The sequence below is a fragment of the Elaeis guineensis genome, chromosome 1 (genome assembly GCF_000442705.2).
Source record: "Elaeis guineensis isolate ETL-2024a chromosome 1, EG11, whole genome shotgun sequence".
Classification (NCBI taxonomy): domain Eukaryota; kingdom Viridiplantae; phylum Streptophyta; class Magnoliopsida; order Arecales; family Arecaceae; genus Elaeis; species Elaeis guineensis.
In genome coordinates this window covers 96,184,628-96,205,010 of record NC_025993.2, presented here as the reverse complement: position 1 = coordinate 96,205,010, position 20,383 = coordinate 96,184,628, and the positions used below count along the sequence as shown (strand labels likewise).

At 37.1% G+C, this 20,383-nt stretch overlaps 2 protein-coding genes across 2 annotated transcripts; one reads left to right on the top strand and one right to left on the bottom strand.

The window, feature by feature from the left end:
- Positions 1-325: 325 nt before the first annotated feature.
- Positions 326-2,848, top strand: LOC105032877 (peroxidase 11). Its single transcript, XM_010907459.4, is given in 5 exon segments — positions 326-536; positions 539-588; positions 883-1,074; positions 1,331-1,496; positions 2,293-2,848. Coding segments are annotated over 5 exon segments (1,005 nt in total). The 5' UTR covers positions 326-352; the 3' UTR covers positions 2,706-2,848.
- Positions 2,849-5,702: 2,854 nt separating this feature from the next.
- On the bottom strand, positions 5,703-10,367 carry LOC105032876 (protein NSP-INTERACTING KINASE 1). The gene is made up of 11 exons (XM_010907458.4): positions 9,934-10,367; positions 9,688-9,820; positions 9,496-9,567; positions 9,227-9,370; positions 9,051-9,122; positions 8,893-8,952; positions 8,401-8,498; positions 7,788-7,937; positions 7,309-7,650; positions 6,439-6,818; positions 5,703-6,327 (listed from the first exon to the last, which is right to left on the bottom strand). The coding sequence occupies exons 1-11, from the start codon at positions 10,067-10,069 to the stop codon at positions 6,007-6,009; spliced, it is 1,908 nt and encodes a 635-aa protein (XP_010905760.1). The 5' UTR covers positions 10,070-10,367; the 3' UTR covers positions 5,703-6,006.
- Between the last annotated feature and the right edge of the window lie 10,016 nt (positions 10,368-20,383).

The following is a 20,383-nucleotide window of genomic DNA, read 5'->3' as shown; positions in this document are numbered from 1 at the left end:
TACATTGCAGAACACTTAGCGTAACAAGTTTTAATATAATTGAAGGCAACACGTATGTTCCAACCTGTGCATGACTTCTGTGATACGGTGAACTTAAACCACCAAACCAATCAAAATCTCCCACTAAGTTCCACGAAGATCGCATCAAACAAGACCAGCTGGGGTTCGATAGATTTAGCTTGCTAACTCCACCAACCTCACTAACGTTGGTTGATCCTCTCTTGACCCGGCTTTCCTCTTAACAAACCTGACCCCACCACGTACTGCCTTCACCTCAAAATATATAGGGATGCATGAATAGCAACCTTCACATCATCTCTTGCTATTTTCCAAAGATAGGAGAACGAAGGCAATGGCTTGCAATCTCTGCTTATCTAAACCCCTGCTTCTTTTCTTAGCTCTTTTTCTAGGGGCCTTCACCACCTTCTTGGAGGCACAAGATCCTTCCGAATTGAGTTTGGACTACTACTTGAAGGCATGCCCAACGGCTGAGCTGATTGTGAGAAAAGAGATGGAGTGTGCAGTGCAAGCCGACCCCGCAATGGGGCCGCCATCCTTCGTCTCCACTTCCATGATTGTTTTGTTCAGGTATGTTGGATATCTTTGATTGCTAGTAATTAATGATGCCAAAGTAATTGGAGTTGCAGGATGGACTTGGAACTACATGAAATTCCTATAGCAATAACACAGTTACAGTTGAGTGTAATTGAATAAATTCCTGTAACATTTAGATTGCCCTGTAGGGTAGGACTAGATGTGAAAATTTTCATTTTTTTCTGTTGAAGTTTTGAGCTATCAGGACACAACTAACGTAGTTGAAGGCAACAAAATATACACTGAAAGCCACAGTAGATGATATGTGAACTTTTTGCATGGTTGCAGGGCTGCGATGGATCGGTGCTGCTGGACGACACAGTCACACTGATAGGGGAGAAGAAAGCAGAACAGAATGCAAACTCTCTGAAAGGTTTTGACATTGTTGACAAGATTAAAACCAAACTGGAGGCTGTGTGCCCCGGCGTAGTATCCTGTGCTGATTTGCTCGCCATAGCAGCAAGAGACGCAGTCATTCTGGTAGTGCATTTAATTAAACAGTGTTTAACTTCCCACAATATATTTCAGGTTTTAGAAAGTCTTAGGAACCTGGGCAAAAGCCAACGTGCAGATGATAGAGAGGCTAACTTGTGTTGCACAGAAAGCCTTCTGAATTGCTTGCTTTTCTTCTTTTTTTTTTTTTTATATATATATTTATTTATTTAATGTGGTTCTGAATTGTTTGCTTGATGATCCTTTTGTTCTGCTCCCATTGTTCTTTATTTGAACTGCGAAGGCTGGGGGGCCCTACTGGGATGTACCGGTGGGCAGGAAGGATTCCAAGACTGCTAGCTTGGAACAAGCAAACACAGACATTCCAACTCCCAAGCAGGGCCTGGTCACAATCATCTCCAAGTTCCTGGCAAAAGGTCTCTCACCAACAGACATGGTGGCCCTTGTAGGTGTGTCCTTTTCTCATCATATCCACTATGGACCCTGTACTACGTACCCTAAGCTATTGATCTACATAGACATCCAAAAGCCACACACACACACACGTAATCTACTATACATCAGCAAAAATGTGAACTCATGGAGAATGAATTGATGAACAACCAGAATTCAATCTAATCAGAGAATGTAGGAAAATTTGCCCCCACCGCCCCCCACACCACGCCCCCACCCACCACACAAACTCACAAAAAGAAGAAGAAGGAAGAAAGAAAGAAAGAAAGAAAGAAAGAGAGAATGTATAAAAATAAAAAAAATCAAGAACTATAACTGGAGGTTCATTAAATCAAACCGCAGCTTTTTTTTTCTCCCCTAGCAATGCTTCTACACATTTATCTCATACAAATTCAAACAATGTCAATAATAAATTATATACCATTAATAATTTCAATAATGAAATATATTGCAAATTAAGAGAGAGTGGTTCTAAGTTCTAACTATATATATATATTCAGAGAAACTGCAAGTACAAATTATGAACTAGCTAGACACAAACCATCTTGCAAACAAATGAACCAGGGAAGTGTGCTCCATTTCACTGGCCACTTTGTCAGTATGTTACCACCATTATTAATTACCCTGTACCTGTAAGTCTGAAACACATTAATTTGTTTCTTTGATAATTTGCATCACCAACTACGTCTTCGAACAATCGACGTGCATGGCCCTTAGCTGACAAATGCATGGCGTGCATGACCCTTGATGCTCTGCTAACAATAATATCAAACCAAATGAAAAAAAATGCAGGTTCCCACACCATCGGCGTGTCTCGCTGTGCCAACTACCGGGATAGAATCTATGGAGACTTCGAACTGACATCAAAGCTTGAAGGAACCTCTCTACTATACCTTAGCAAGCTGAAACAGGATTGTCCCTTGGATGGAGGAGACAATAACGTTTCTCCCATGGATAACTTCACACCCACCCTCTTCGACAATGCCTACTTTGAGACCCTCCTCAAAGGAACTGCCCTTCTGAGTTCCGATCAGGAGATGTATTCAAGCCTATTAGGATTCGAAACCTCCAGCCTCGTCGAGAAGTACTTTGCGGACCCTATCGCCTTCTTCCAGCAATTCTCTAATTCTATGGTGACAATGGGTAATATCACCAACCCTGAGGGTGGAGAAGTGAGGAAGAACTGCAGATTTGTGAACACCTAGGACCTTTAAACTCTTGTCTACTATTGCTACATTGCCTGTTTTTTCTTTACATGTTGATTACGAAGTATATGCAATAAGGTTTGTATTAGATTGCAATCAAAAAGAGGGTTTGTATGATATTTTCTATGATGCAATGATACAGACTTGCTTAGATGGAAATACATGCATTTGTTCACTCTAAGGGCAAGGGCATGTTTGGTGCGAGGGAGTTGACTGTGCGATTTTTATTCTAGCCATTTGACTGGGGACTCCCATTTTTATTTTGATTCGGAGGGAATGGGAATATGCATGCCTCAATCCTCAAAATTCAATCTCTATTTTTATTTTTGATATAAAAAAAAATTAATATGCTATAGCACAATAATCATCAAAATTTATTAAGAAGAAGAGTACAAAAGAAGAAAAGAAGGAGAACCCTCACCACACCTACAATACAGAAATTCGAATTTGAAATTTGAATTTCAAATTCCCCACTACCAACCCTACAACCAATATTTAAAATTTAAAATTCTCCCTTAAAAATTAGATTTTGAAATTTAAAATATAAAAGAAGAAAACCGTCATCATGCCGCCGCCGGATGATGTCACGACAACCGTCGAAGAGAAATATTGATCGAAGACCGTGGTAATGAAAGGAGAGAAGAATGACGTCAACCACCACGTCAGGAGGAGAGGAGTGCAGAAAGCAGAGCAACATCGATCATCACATTCGTCGAAGAGATCTGGTAGCAGCACCGGAAAAGAGTCCAGCAATCGAGAGAAAAGATGGGTGACGGCCAGTCGGCTGTGGTGGATCACAACATCCGGCCGAAGAGGGGCGGCCAGCAAACAGAGAATTGGGGGAGGGAGGAGAGAGAGGGAGGCGGACGAAAGAGAGGGGAAAAGAGAAGGGTGCGGCCTCCGCCCGACTACTAAAGAAGAGGGAGAGGGAGACCCTATTCTCTCATAATATTTAAATCTCATTCTAAGTTCAATTTTACTCGTGAACCAAACATGTTAGGGATATGGGTGTTCCAATTCCTATTCCAATTTTAATTCTGAACACAAACTAAATAGGCCCTAAAATGATCCATTTGTTGCAGAAACCCAATTAAAAAAAAAGTACTAAATCAAATGAAGATTGCTTTTTTTTCTCCTATTAATTTCGCTTCTTTTTGTTGACAATCAATCTCACTTGTTCAAAGGTAAAAGAATACAATGAGAGAACCCTGGAGCCAAGAGAATTTTTAGATCACAATACCAAGTCCACCAACATGTCCAAGGGCTTGAGTTTGTCGCGGATCACAGTGTGGACCCATCAATGAATAGTTTTCGTTGGACACCAGAACACCGTTCGGTAGCAAGTGGCCATCCGATCCATCGATGCTGATGGTGAAATCCTCGGCAAATGTTGGCACCACCGTCCCCACTCAGAGCTCCTCTAGGTCGCCGCCGTGAGCCTCCACGTATGGCACCTCATGCCACTAGGATCCTGCCGGGGATGGTTCTAGTCTAGCTTGATTTTTTTTTGTTTGGTCTTCCATGCTGGTGAATAGGGTTTTAAATTGGGTTCAAGTTGGCATACAAGTTTAAGGGATCAGATTGAAGAGGACATGGTATCAATAGTTCAAAAGGTTAGGATAGGTTCAATAGGCAAGTTTAGGTTTTGGCTGATTCGAATTTGACGGTGTGATAAAATGGATTCAATTAAATTCAGCCGTGCTAAACCTACTGCTACATAACATGGTGGATTTTAAGAAACAAAAGTGATTTCATGAAAACTTGCAATGCCACTTCTACTGCTCCAATAGGACTTGGGTTGCATGGTTGGCAAGTCTGTTCTAAGAATTTCTGGACTTACTTTTTATTAAGAGGCATTTAACATTGTACTAATTTTAAAAGCAAAAAAATATTCTCCAATCCCAAATTTTATGGTATATGGAAAGTAAGTTTGAAGTGGACTCTAAGGATTCATTTGGTTCAGAACAAATGAGGGAGGAACGAATGGTCAAAAGAAAAATAAAAAAATGCCTTATGCTCGGTTGGAGATTTCAGAGAAAAGAGATGAACCTCGAAAAAGTTTCTTTTCCGGGAATTATGATTTTTTTTCTCAAAAAATATTCTTAAGTTTTTAGATTGAATGGATAAGAACTCCTCCTTCATTTAGGGTATAAAAGATAGTTTACACCATTTTTCTAGAAAAATAAATGCTCAATCAAATAAAAGCTATTTTGAAATATGCTACTTTTTTATGATTAACCAAATAAGCAAAAACCACTTTCCAAACATCATATACTTAGGTATCAACTTTCCAACAAAAATATTCTAATGAAAGAAAATTCTTCTTATAGACCAAATAAGCCCTAAAGATTTTTACATCTCAATATATTAATTATCTCCCTAAATATCCGAGATCCAGATCAATTGAGATTTTCTAAGATCTCGACTGATATTTTCAAGCCACAATATCAAAATCGTGACTGATATTATGATAATTTCAAAATTAATAAAAAGACCACGTCATCAAATCTCCAAAATTAATAAATACACCCTAGCCATGCCGATACTCGAAAAACCGACAAGAATACATCCGAAGTCATCTTGTCCTACATCGATTCTCTATCATGTGATGCTGAAATTGGTTAGGCAAATGGCAATCTCACTGACAAGATTGTCACACCATAATACATGGAAAGCATCTCGTTCATAGGAACAAAGAACAACATCTATAGGAATATACTCCTTTGTTGAATGGAAAGCATTACTAACCCCCACCTACAATTCTGGGCAATGAATTCTGCAACTTGCAGCACAAAAACAACCAATTTCTGATCAACTGTGATGGTTCTAAACTTTGCACCTTGTTAGCACTTGTACTGTTCAAACTTTAAAAAAAAATGAGCTAAGCTGACTTTAAACACACCAAAGAGCATACGATTTACAGGATCAGCTATAATCACCACTTCTTGCATGCTACTTATACAACAAAATCCCATGAACCAAAAAACAACATCAGCCTCCAGCTAAGTTTCTTAATCTTTATGATTGAATTATATCATCCTTTTCACTGTCATGAACCCTTGGGGTTCTTAACTTCAGCATGTCACTTCTATACAAGAAAAACTCATTCCATATATGAAAGCTTCCTGGCTGAGCAGACACTCCAAAATCACTCCATCAAAAAAAAACCAAAGCTTGTGTAAATCTAACCAAGATTTACCATCCCAACATTCTGATTTCAACTCGATACCACATAAACTCATCATATTGAAGTGGATGCGATTCTTTTCCAAGTTGCCAAGCCTCTTTGTTGTCAACAAAATTACCTTGGACCAGAAAGCTCCATTGCTTGAACCAGTAATGATGAATCATCAGTCAAGTCAGAGGAGCAGCGCTCCGAGGAGAACTCATGCAGCTTGCACTTGTAGGCTTCAACTCTCTGCGAGGCTTCCCATCTCTCTGCAAGTCCATCACCTTCAAGCATTCGAACCACCTCCGACATTTTGGGCCTGTGGCCAGGAAGGTACTGGGTGCACAACAGTGCTACTTGGACCATCTCTTCAAGCTCAATCCTATCATAGTGGTTCCTTAGGACCTTGTCCACAATTGTATCGAGCTTCTTTTCTTGATGGATCCTTTTCACCTGAACAAGAGAAAACAAGCAAATTTACTAGGTGCTGATGAATATGATGGAATGCAATTCAGGTTCATTCTGCATTCACAAGTCCTTTCTGAATGCGATATGAAGGTTTACCCAATCAAGCATGGCTCCTTTCTGGTTTGCTGCCTTGCCAAATTCTAGAGCAGTCTGACCAGTTATTAGCTCAAGGAGGAGGATTCCAAAGCCAAAGACGTCAGTCTTTTCAGAGGACTGGCCTGTGGAGAGATATTCTGGAGCTATATGCCCGACGGTGCCCCGAACTGCTGTGGTCACATGCGAGTCCCTGTGATCCAAAAGCTTTGCAAGCCCAAAATCTCCTACTATGGCTTCACAATAGTCGTCGAGCAATATATTAGCAGCCTTTACGTCCCTGTGAATTATCTTAGGATCACACTGCTCATGAAGATACAGAAGACCTCTTGCAGCTCCTAGTGATATTCTCTTTCTAGTAATCCAATCCAAGGGTGGTTTTCCTGAAAAGCAAAGGTTGCATGCATGTAAACTGAAATCTAAATCACATTAGAAGGGGAAAAGAAAGAAAAATGATCATTATATACTCTAATTATCAATTAAAGCCTCTGTAAAATCCATGACCAGTAATAATTTATGATGTAACCAGCAGCCAGGTATAGCTTTTCACTATCTATGATGCTGCAATTGGACAAACTAATTCTGCAGTTACTAAATGAGGAGGTCATGGTTCTTGTAATGACAAAACTCTAATTATTTTTCAACAATTAAAATCCTGATGATAACCAAAGCTTAGATTGTTGTCAGTCCTTGACACTTAGTTCTTTGATTATCACACCGACTCACTGCTTAAGTAATACTAATTGTGATTATTCAGCAGTGCAAACTTAATTTCCAAAAACATTAATTAATTGCAATAACTACTGTATATACTATATATCTTTTATGGGAATTTGGAGTATACGCATGAATCAGACAGAATGTATGATTTACCTTTGAGTCGGGAAGCAACACTTCCATTGGACATATAAGGATACACTAGAAGCCTCTCTGTAGCAGTCATACAGAACCCATACAATCTGAGGAGGTTTCTGTGCACTGCCAAGCTTATCATCTCCACTTCGGTCTGAAACTGGATCTCTCCACCCGCAGCATTTCCATCCTTGAGCCTTTTTACGGCGACTAAAGTTCCATCGGTGAGCTGACCTTTGTAGACATTTCCAAAGCCACCTTTTCCCAGAATGTTCTTGCTACTGAAGTTATCTGTTGCAATCTGGAGCTCTCTGAACTGAAACCTCTTTAAGTTTCCAAGGCAAACTTCCTCATTACATTGGTCTGAAGAAACAAAAAGATGGAGAATTTAAGCCAAAGAACTAATAATGTTGAGCTCAGTCGTCTGTATTTATTGCTGTTCTTGGTAATCTTAAGAAAGGACTTATAGGCTTTCAACCTATCTTTATTATTTTACTGACCATCAACATCAAAAAGGATCTGTCGGCTATGTTTTTGTCTCCACCATAAAAATAGTCCAACACCGAGAATTAGTAAACCGATGCCTCCAATGCCGGACCCAAATGCAACAGCGACTTTATCGCTTCTGGGCCTTCCTGAGGTTGGAGTACCTTGATAAAATATCAACAAAATTCATAATAGAAGCAAAAAATAATAAGGTCAGTCACTGCATAAGGAAAATTAGAAGAAATATCCCATGTCCTATGCATTCAAGAGTTCAAGTAAATCAAATGATACGGGAAAGCATAAAAGAGAAGGATCAATTAACTGCTGTAATTTAAGTATAGAATTGTTCTTTGAGAAAAAATCAGTCTAAATAACTTCACTAAAAAATCCGAGCAGAAAAACTAGTGACTACAGTCTAGGAATATTTGCTAAAGTAAAATGTAGAGACACAAAACAAAAGTTTAACCATCGAAACTTGAGAACCAAATGGGAGAAATGTTGAAAGCATGAAGATAGAGGAGAAACGGGATATCTGGATGCAGGATTGTAGACATGCTAGAATAAGGAAAAGAATGTTATTTATTCACAAAAAGAATAAATAAGAATTCTTTAGAGGCAATTAATTACTCTGTGAATTGTTCAAGTTATACGACAATGGCATGGGCGCCATCCCAAAGCAATCTTGCTCTGAACCAGTGGCACAAACCAGAGGATTTCCAACAATGCTGCAGAAAATTTTACAACAGAATAAGTTTCGAGTTCCATTTTCCAATATCCTTAGCAAGAAAAAGATAAAAAGAAATATCGACACAAAACACTACCATAATATTTACTCATAAGTCATAAACATAGTTGCCACCCCCAGTGCAAAGAAAGAGCCACTTGATATGGTTTGCAGACACGTGGATGTATACAAATTAGATTGGCATTCAATAATATGTTTTCAAATCAAACCACAAAGAAATGTTAGGTATCTGAATTTAATGACCTAATCAATTAATGATGCATTGGCTACACAGTACTGGCACATTTTCTTGGTCAACTACAATGAACAAGTGTACCAATCTTCAAATTAATAACATGAAAAGAAAACTGAAAGGAAAAGACCAGTAGCCTTACTTGAACGTCCTTGCTGGAAATCTTGGGATAGGACCACTCAAATAATTATAAGATAAGTCCCTGAAGCATAACAGCCAAAATCTCTTCTCCAGTTATAAACTTTCTTAAAAAACAGAAATTAGATTTCTATGCAGCAAGTGAAACTGTGTCAGACTTACAGAAAAGCTAGCTCTGTGAGGGTGGCTAAAGACAGAGGGCATGCTCCAGAAAGACTGTTGTTGTTAAGTCTCCTGATCTCAGTCAAATGATTCAACAGACCAGATATGAAAACCTTTGTATGATTTCAACACAAAGTAATTTCATGAAAGTTCTATTTGTGGCAATGTCTACTTACAGGTACTGAAGGCTTTCCAGTTGGCCAATAGAGGTGGGAATTCCACCAGTGAAGTAGTTGTTGGAGAGGTCAAGTGTTTTAAGCTTTGAGAGCTTCCCAATCTCTGGTGGAATTGGTCCTGATATGTTGTTGTTTTGTAGGAGCCTAAAAAAGAAAAACAAAAAAAATAAAACCACCAACCATGGAGACAAATTATAACAATATCTAGTGAGGGGCAAAAAAAGCCAAAGAGAGGAGAAGAGACAATCATCTCAGTGATGAGAACTTACACAGTTTCAAGGTTGGTCAAATTCCCTATACTTGGAGATAATGTACCAGATAAGTTTTGGCTGGGAATTCCTCTGCAAAAAGATGACCTCAAAACAAGTTCATATCACTCCTTGACCTCTTTCTTATGTCAAGTTGCCAATATAAGACACATGAAAGCAATGAGCAGATGATGGGTTTGGAGTAGAACTTACAGGCTAATGACCAGATTTTCTGATGAGCAGGTAACCATAGCCCAGCTGCATGGATCCACGGAGTCCCTATCCCAGTTCTCAAGAACACTATGGGGATCCTTTAGAGAGTCTTTGATATACATCAAAGCTTGCACTGAAACAACAAAAGCCACATATCAAAAGTAGCACATTTTTCTTCACCTCTTTGTAGAAAAAGGAGTCGGAGAGAACAGAGGAAAAAAAAAACCATGAAATATGTCAAACTACCTTCAAAGTTAACACCTTTAGGGGAGAGAAGAGCAGCTGCAGAAGCCCAGGTCCAAAGAAACACCAGAAGAAAGAGCCCATTTTTCCTATGCTTTGCTCCCATTGAACCAATAAGCTCCCAGGAGTAGGTACGCATATGGGACGCACAAGCTGAAGCTCTGGGTGGTTTTGGCCTTTGGGGGCTTAACAGAGATGGTCAAATGGAGTCAGGGGATCAAATTATTAATGGATGCTCTGTTTCATCTTCACCTCTGGTTCTTAGCCTGACCATTCTGTTCAGAAGAAGCTTGCAGCCTTGCTTTCTCATGCCCCTCTTGGATGTCAGTATCGATGACAAAGCCCAGAAGCCTGTGGCAAGCAATGGGTAAAGAGGGGAGGGAACAAACATGCCTGCCACCTGAACCTAATGTGGCTTGAATTAGGAAAGGGGTGTTAAAAAATCCAAAAATCTAACCTTTTTACGAGGGAATAGATGTGAGGTTCAATAATTATGGAGAGAAAATTCCATGGTGGGGCAGTTGGGACAATTGCTTGGGAAAGTGTGAAGAGGGGAAAATATGTTTACCAAAAAAAATTAAAGAAATATAAATATATATACAGAAGATCAAAGAATCTTCAATAAATGATGTTAACGAGAATTTTTTTTTTTTTTTAAATGTGGTCCTCACCCCATGAGAATAAGTTTATATATAGTTTCTGAAAGTCATTATTATTTTGACTCATTGTACTCATGAATAATTATTTTGAATACAAAATAAACATACTATAATTGAGCACCAATACTTTTAAAAATATAAAAAAATACCATGTTTTTAAATATAAACCAAATTTTATATTTTTTGAAGAATATTAACATAAAGAGACAAAAATATCAAGTCATACTCACAACAGTTATTTGTTTGCTGCATCAACCCAAAATCTAATGGAGAGAGTACCTACAAAAATAGGATAATTTGAGATGCAGATATATAAATACTGACTTTTGAAGATTATATTTGTGATATGTCATCTTTATTATAATGATATATGCAAAAAAATCATTCCGAAAGAGAGAAAAACTTTGGCATCTTGGAAGATGACAAAAAGAAAAAGACATAATATTTAAGCAACTGAAAACTTCAAAAAAAAAAAAAAAGAAACAGCTATATATAAAATGAAAGAAAAGCTTGTGATGCTGTTCGAAAGGACAATAACGTTCATGGTCCTTTCACAGGACAGGTGGTAAGTAGGGGACCCTTTCATTTCCCTACGGACCATAACCATCTTCCATCCAGGTGGCACCATTGGTTTAATAGGCCTTGAGACAAAAAATTGCAATTGGTAATCGATCATGACAACATGATCCATACCTTTCTTTGAGTTGTCACAGTTTAAAGACAAATACAAGCTTGTGTGGTGCCATCTGATGGACGTAGCTTGTCCTTTAAATTTGTGGACACTGGAGAAGGCCAGTCAATTCATTGGTTCATGGCAATGGCATGAAGTGTAACAAAGAAGATTGCCTGAGGCTTTTTAGCCCATGATGCCTGATGCAACTCCCAAGGAAGCATAGCATCAGAAGTCAATTTTAATTAGGTAATTGGTAGATCTAACCTACATGCTAAGGTTTCAATAATACCATTATCCCACCATAACCTAGCTCCACCAAAATAATCAATAACCATTCTAGCAATTGTAGCACTTATTTTTTTTTCCTTCCTTTCAAAAAACAAAAGGTTGTTATCTTTTTAAATTGCCTATTTTATATTATTTGAGAATAACAGCTGTTATATAATTTGTTGATTCCAAGCAATTATGATGATTGAACTTGATAAGATAACACTTATAATCCAAACACTGATGAGTACTTGGACAAGAATTTATAAACCTTTTATTGCCAAAAAAAAAATACTGGCCTAATTCTTCATCCGATATATCATATAACTTTTTGAGTGTTTGATGGAACATAATATAACACCCAAAAATTATAATTGAAAAGATAGTAGTCACCGATGAAAGAAATAGCTTCATCACTGTGAGTTTTGTTATTGATTGGATATTTAATATATAAAATATTTAGCTATTAAATAATTAATAATATTTTCGCTGGTATAAGGATAATATTAGTTTATATAGTAGACAATGCAAAGATAGGCCGTGGTCCATATCATCGTAGCATAAGAAAATCTTAACTAAAAAAATGTTTAAGAATGACAAAAGTGAGTGAGATGTGTTGGTAAAATCAATAAAATAAGATTAAAGAGAAAAAAAGGGAGGGGGCCCGGGCCGTAGGTCTGCATTGCTGCGTGGTTAGGCTTGGTTATCCCAAGGAGGATCCAATATTCCATGAGTTTGGCCACTCTGCTGGAATCCCGGTTCCTTCTTTTGTTCGGTGGGCCAAAGAAAGCCGGGGACCTCGAGATGTGTGCGTGCATTAGCTTAGTTGGATCGTCCTTTCTTTTTCCTTCTTTCTTTCTATTATATTAAAAGTATTAAATTTAGCAGAATAGAAGAATAATATCACGTCCACATGGACGTTATGTTACATGGGGTCTTGACTCCTTTTTGGATTCCCACGACGAAGCCCAGCCTCATCTACTCTGCTTTCTTTCTCTCTCTCTCTCTCTCATCTTATTCATCACCCACACTCAGACGTCCTGACGGCCTGTACAACTTAGCAGGCTGTCAATCACTGGGAAAACATATCACGCAGAAAAGCAAAAGCAAGCTTTCAAAAGCAAAAGTTGCACCTCTTCTAACGTCTCTAAGGAAAGAAATAACTCGCCGTTATTTGAAGTACACGGACGTTGGGCACCCCAAGTTTAGGTTGCTACTTGGTCTGGGGCAGCATGAACCTATCCCAACCCTAACCCAAACCCAAATTTGGAGCTGGGATGAAACGATCGGAATGAAATAAATTGGGTTGGATCGTTGTATGTGAGATTGATATGCTTATGAGTTAAGCAATGCAAATCCGATCTGGATGCATGTTGATGAATACACGATTTGGTTCGAGCATGCTTTGCATTTGTATAAGCAACTTCTAGTTCAATTGGATCCGGATTCAATATAAGCAGTCACAAAAATTTATGACCAAAGTCAATAACATACAGCTTGAATTGATATAAGCAAGACGGGTTGTTGCTTTTAGGTAGAAAATTCATAGTTAGCCATAAAATATATATTTAAGTAATTCAGATTCATTTTGATCAAATTGGGCTTGGCTTTACATTCAAGGTGATCTAGCCTATCCAACTTGCAATCTTCTCTCCATTTTATTATATATATGTGCATTATTCAAATAGCATAACTTATTATTTTGTGTACATCCATAACGCATGACATGTATTAGGCTATTATTTGACATTATAGCTATTTATGAAATAAACGTTTCTATGTAATGAAAAGATTAGGGATCACCAATCAGTCACTCTTCAATTCCAATCTGATGTAGATGTAGATGTAGATGATTAGTCAAGCAAGAGGCAAAATTTCATTGAGATATTGGACTAATCCCTGATTGCCTTATTAGCTAGGTTTTGTATGCATGTGTGACTTATATTTTCAAAAGACTTGGTGAGCAAGCCATAGACTTAATGAATAAGCAATTGACTTCATGGGTAGATAATTGGTAGCTACAAATATTTGCATTAAGAGTATGAGATATATATGTATGTGTGTGTGTGTGTATAAGTGATAAGGGTGACAGTATATTCTTTAGGTTGAGAAAGGGATGCATGAAGATTATTGGGATTTGCTTTTCAGGATAAAGACTCAATCATTATATTCTTGTACTAGCTATTCTCTCATAATAAATTAATGGTTTATTTTATCCAGGGACGTAAGCAAGATTTTGCAGAACTATACAAAATTTCTGTATTCACTTGTATTTTATATATATTTATTATATTAAATTCAAGTATGCATAGGTTTTTTATTAAATTTTGATATTATTTTGCTTCCATGTTTTCTCATCTCCCCAACAAAGTAATTATTTAGAAGCTACAAGGTTTGATTTGATGTTTACTTCTTGATTGAGCACCATAATGGTGAATATCAATCATCAATTCTTTGTCAAGCAATCTAATATATATATATATATATATATATATATATATATATATATATATATATATATATATATGAAATAAAATTGAGAGAAAATAGATTATCAATTTAAGCACAAGATTATCAATAATGAATGCCATCTGGATCAAAATAAACCTCCAGTATACCATGTCATCAAAATATAAAGAGAGTGTATGTGATAAGTATTATATTATTAAAGCATTGAAAGAATCTTAAAAGCATCCACTAAAAATAGAAAGAGAGAGAATGAAAAGTATTATATTGTTAAAGTACTGAATTGAAAGCATTTTAAAAGTACCACCTAAAAAGAGAGTAAAAATCATTGTATTGTGGCCCATAAAACTGACAATTGTACTCTTGCAATTAAAGTCTACTTGTCACGCCCCAAACCCGAGACATAACACGGCCATGCTACCGAGGGATAGACCCACGATAACACGAAGCCAAAATTCATCTTCTTAAATATAATAACAGGTGTATCACAAATAAATATAATAATAAATTTAATTCAAATATTTAATTAAACCAAAATTGGTTCAGAGCATCTAAATCCAAAGATGAAATAATCCAAGTCTTAAAATTCATAATGACTACAATCCATAAACATAAACTGAATTTCTAGTGTAAAATTTTCAAGCTTGCTTTGCTGATCTCCCAAGCCTGGATTCCCTTTCCATCAGTCCTAGCCTTATTTCTCTGTACATGAAAAAGAAAACAAAAAGAATATGAGCTACACCAGCTCAGTAAGTAGACTTCCACTTCCTTACCGGATCAAGCATAAGTTTTCTATGATAATGCATCATTTAGCAAATAACAATTATTTAAAAATAAATATTTCATAGAGCATATAATAAAATAAGTTATAAGCTCATCATGCATGCATAAATCATGTATATTTCACAATTATGAATCGTAAATCATTTTCATCATGTATTCATGTCATGTTTCAAAATATTGCTCACAGACATTCATGCTAAGATCACTATTATATCCGTACAGGGCCATGTTTCTTAATCGATAGAGTTCTTAATTCATGTGTCAACTTTATACCCGCTGGCAGGGCCATGTTTTGTGTGGATGCTAGCTCCGGATATCGACCTTCCCGAAGGGATTCATTCATAGCCATCTGAGAGCCTTTGAAATCATTTTATCTTTTTCTTAAAATATACATATACATAACTAGAAAAATAATGAAATTCATGCTTCATAATCATGCTATTTTTATAAGACATATTCATGAAATCAATGCTCATAATAAAACATGCTTTTTCATATCACATATGCTGATCCTTATTTTATGAAAAATTATGATTTTATCAATAACAATTATTTACATAAAAGTATGATCATTTAAAAATAAATAAGGAGCATAAAATTCACTTACCTCGATCGTCCTGGACCTTTTAATCTTTCTTAAAAGAATCGGACAGTCCTATTTAAAATATTAAATCATCAATAAATTTTTATTTCATATATTTAATAAAATTAAATAATATAAGAAAATGATCGATTTGATGATCAGTCCAATAAATCTCTCCCTTCGGCTCTAAACCGATTTAAGGTCATAGATCCCTAGGAGTGGAGAAGATAGCCTAATAGGGAATTCATAGGACTTCTTGGAGGAGATTTTTTTTAGAGAGAGAAAGTAGAGAGAAAAGTAGAGAGAGAACGAATCCAATTCTAGAGAGAGAAAGATTTAGAGAGGGATGAGAGAAACTTCCTTTTATGTGTATTATTATTTTTATTATTATTATTATATAAATATATATATTTTTTTCTTTTCTTTTTCTTCTTTTCTTTTCTTTCTTTTTATTATTATTATTATTATTATTATTATTATTATTATTATATGATTATATATTTTTCTTTTCTTTTCTTTTTCTTCTTTCATTTTTTTTCTTTTTTTTTCCTTTTTCTTTTCCTTTTTCTTTTTCTTTTCTTTTTTTTTTTTTCTCCTTTTCTTTTCTTTTTCTTTTTTCCCGTGGCCTTCTTTGGCCAGAACAGGGGACCTAGAGGTCCCATTCCTTATATGGCCGTTCACGGCCACACCTTGCCCGACGGTGGCCGGCGGCAAGGGCAACCTCCCCGATTCGGGAGGGCCATAACCGATGGTCGGTGGTGATCGTCGGTGCCAAAAATTAGAGAAAAGAACGACGAGAACAGGGGATTTTCTTTTCAACAAAATCCGACGACACCCGTCGCCGGCCATCGTGCCCACAGGCACGGAAAGAAGGGGGAGAAGAGAGGAAGAGGAAGGAGGCCTTACCACAGCCTCCGATGACCCCCACCAGTGTGAAATCGCAGCGAGCACAGGTCGAGGAGTCGCGGCTTCAATCGAAAAAATCGAAGAAAAACACGGCGATCGTCGGTGGCTGATGGATCTACTCTTAGAGGAGAGGAGGGGGGTTCTTATAGAGCTCGTCCTAGGGTCTTTTAATGGCCCTAGGACTCCAATTCTTGATCGAAATCGGGAAGAGGAAGACTCCATCGGGAGTCTTCCTCCCTTTTCTGTTTTTTTTTTTTGTTTACTGGGCTTAGTGGGTCGGGTTATCACATTCTACCCCCCTTAAAAAAAATTTCGTCCTCAAAATTTAACATACCTTCATTTTAAATAAGTGTGGATATCTCGTCTTCATATCGTCTTCAAGCTCCCAAGTGGCCTCTCTCTCTTCATGATTACTCCAATGAATCTTTACATAGGAATGATACGCCGTCTTAGAACTTGCTCTTTTCGATCAATAATTCGGAGGAGAAAATTCTTCATAGGTTAGATCTTCATGAACTTGCAATGGCTCATACTTTATCATACTGTTTGGATCAGGTACAAACTTTCTCAGTAGTGAAACATGAAAGACATTGTGCACTTTGGATAAATCTGGTGGTAAGGCTAGTTCGTAAGCAACATCTCCTACTCGATTTAAAATTTCAAAAGGTCCAATATATCGCGGACTCAGCTTGCCATGTCTCCCGAACCTCATGACACCCTTAGTAGGTGATACTTTTAGAAAAATATGATCACCGACCTGAAATTCTAATTCTCTTCTTTTTCTATCTGCCCAACTCTTCTGTCTATCCTGTGCTGCCTTGAGTCTTCTTTTGATTAGATAAATTTTGTCTCTGCATCTTGAACTAACTCGGACCTAATAATTTCTTTTCACCTACTTCATCCCAATACAGAGGGGATCTACACTTTCTTCCATATAGGGCTTCATAGGGTGCCATCCGGATACTAGAATGAAAACTGTTTTATATGCAAATTCAATCAATGTCACATGATTATCCCAATGTCCTCCGAAGTCAAAAGCACAAGCTCTTAACATATCCTCAAGAGTTTGAATTGTCCTTTCAGATTGGCATCGATCTGGGGATGGAATGCAGTACTAAGCCTCAATTCTGTTTCCAAAGCATCTTGAAAACTTTTTTAAAATCTAGATACAAATCGTGGATCTCGATCAGATACAATACTTATTGGAACACTGTGCAGGCGTACAATTCCATCAATATACATCTGGGCTAACTTATCAAGTGGAGTGCCAACTCGAAAAGGTAGAAAGTGAGCTGATTTAGTAAGCCGATCAACAATCACCCACACTGCATCATTTTTTCTTGTTGTCCTTGGAAGTCCAGTAACGAAATCCATCGTGATATGCTCCCATTTCCATTCTGGTATCTCTAATGGTCTTAGCAGACCAGCAGGTCTTTGATGTTCAGCTTTCACTTGTTGACATACCAAGCATTGAGATACAAACCGAGCTATCTCCTGCTTCATTCCATTCCACCAGAAGAGTTATTTTAAATCTCTATACATCTTTGTACTACCGGGATGAAAGGAGAAATAGAATTTATAGGCTTCTTCCAAAATTTTTTTTTTAGTTCAGGATCTCCTGGTATACATAATCTGTTCCCAAAATAAAGAGTTCCATCTGTATGTAGTCTAAACTCAGTTCGTAGTCCTTTCTCCATGTCCTTTTTAACTGACATAAATGAATATCACTTTGTTGGGCCATTTTTATCTGTTCGATCAATGCTGGTTATACCATTAAATTTGCTAACACATTCTTAATATCAGTACAAGTCACTTTAATTTGTAAATCTTCAAGATCCCTCAGAATTTGTTGCTGAAAGGATAGCAGAGTCATCACATTCGCTGAAGACTTCCTACTAAGTGCATCTGCCACCACATTGGCTTTTCCAGGGTGATATTTAATATTTAGATCATAATCTTTTAATAGTTCAAGCCACCTTCTTTGCCTCATGTTCACTTTTTTGAGTAAATAAGTATTTCAAGCTTTTATGATCAGTAAAGATTTCACATGATTCTCCGTATAAATAGTGTCGCCAATCTTTAAAGCAAAAATAATAGCTACTAACTCCAAATCATGTGTCGGATAATTTTGCTCATAGGCTTTTAGTTGTCGAGAAGCATAAGCTATGACCTTATCGTTCTGCATCAACATACAACCTAATCCTTCTTGGAAGCATCACTATAAATGACAAATCCTCCTTATTAGATGGTAAAGTAAGAACTGGGGCAGATATCAATCATTGCTTCAGATCTTGAAAACTCTGCTCACATTCACTGCTCCATTCAAATTTTATTCGTTTCTGAGTTAAGCGAGTCAGAGGAATTGCAATTTGAGAAAATCCTCGACGAATCTTCTATAATAACCAGCCAAGCCTAAGAAGCTTCTAACTTCCGTCACATTAGTCAGACGAGGCCAATTCACCATGGCTTCTATCTTCTTTGGATCGACTGAGATTCCTTCTTTAGATATTACATGGCCGAGGAAGACAACACTATCCAACCAGAATTCAACTTGCTAAGCTTGGCGAAGAGCTTCTCTTTTCTCAAGTCTGAAACACGATCCTCAAATATCTCTCATGTTCCTCATATTTTTAGAATATACTAGGATATCATCAATAAAAACAACAACGAATTGATCCAGATACGGCTTGAAAATCCTGTTCATCATATCCATAAAAGCAGCCGGTGCATTGGTTAGTCCAAAAGGCATTACTAAAAATTCATAATGGCCATACTAGTTCTAAATGCAGTCTTAGGTACATCTTCATCTCTAATTCTTAGTTGATGATAGCCTGATCGTAAGTCAATTTTGGAGAAAACTTGAGCACCTGAAGTTGATCAAATAATCATCTATTCGAGGAAGAGGATATTTATTCTTTATGGTTACCTTATTCAACTCTCGATAGTCAATGCATAAACGCATGCTCCCATCTTTTTTTTTCACAAATAACACAGGAGCTCCCCAAGGTGATGTACTTGGTCGGACAAACTTTTTATTCAAAAGTTCTTGCAGTTGATCCTTTAATTCTCGTAATTCTACGGGAGCCATCCGATAAGGAGGTTTCGAAATAGGTCCGTTCCTGGGAGATATCAATTTTAAATTCAACCTCACATCTGGGGGCAGTCCGGGTAGTTCATCTGAAAAAATATCAAAAAATTTCTTGACAATTGGGATATCATCCAACTTTATCTTTTCCTTCTCGACGTCTATTACATGGGCCAAAAATATTTGCATCCTTTCCTTAAAGCTTTTCTTACGTTCATGATTGAGATAATACCTAAAGATTGTTTGGATTCCGTATTATGAACTTCGCCTTGAAAGAAGAATTGCGTTCATCCAGAATTTGAAATACCACTCTTTTCCAAAACAATCAATATGTGCATGGTATGAAGATAACCAGTTCATCCAAGAATAACGTCAAAATCATACATATTTAGCTGAATCAAATCTGCTGCTAATTCTTTTTCTTCTATTTGGATTATGCAATTCTTGAAAATAATGTTAGCAACAACAATATTTTTAAAAGGTGTGCTAACATATAATGGTTCATTTAGTTTTTCAGGTACACAATTCAAAGAAGTAGCAAACTTGAGAGATATAAAAGAGTGTGAAGAGCCAGAATCGAATAAACACGAGCATAAATCGAATTGACTGGGATAATACCTGTCACCACTTGATCATTTGCATTGGCCTCCTGCTGGTTTAAAGTAAACACTCGTGCGTTTCCTTTTTGTTTTTGATCAACTGGTTTGTTAGGTCTAGAGTCATCTCTTTTCTTATTTGGGCAATCACGAGCCATATGTCCTTTCTCACCACATAAGAAGCATGCTCCAATCCTCTTGAGACAAGGTCCATTGTGATTTTTTCACAGTAAGAGCAGGATGCAGATTCTTTCTTCTTATCAGAGTTATTATTTTTAAATTTTTCTGCTGATTCTTTAGATTTTCTGCTGATCTCGGTCTCTTCTTATCTCCTCTTTCTAGATCTACTCTTTTCAATTCAGACTCCACTTTCAAAGCTCGCTCCAGTACGTCCTTGTAGTTATTAAAATATGAGAAGACAGACGGGATCAATTC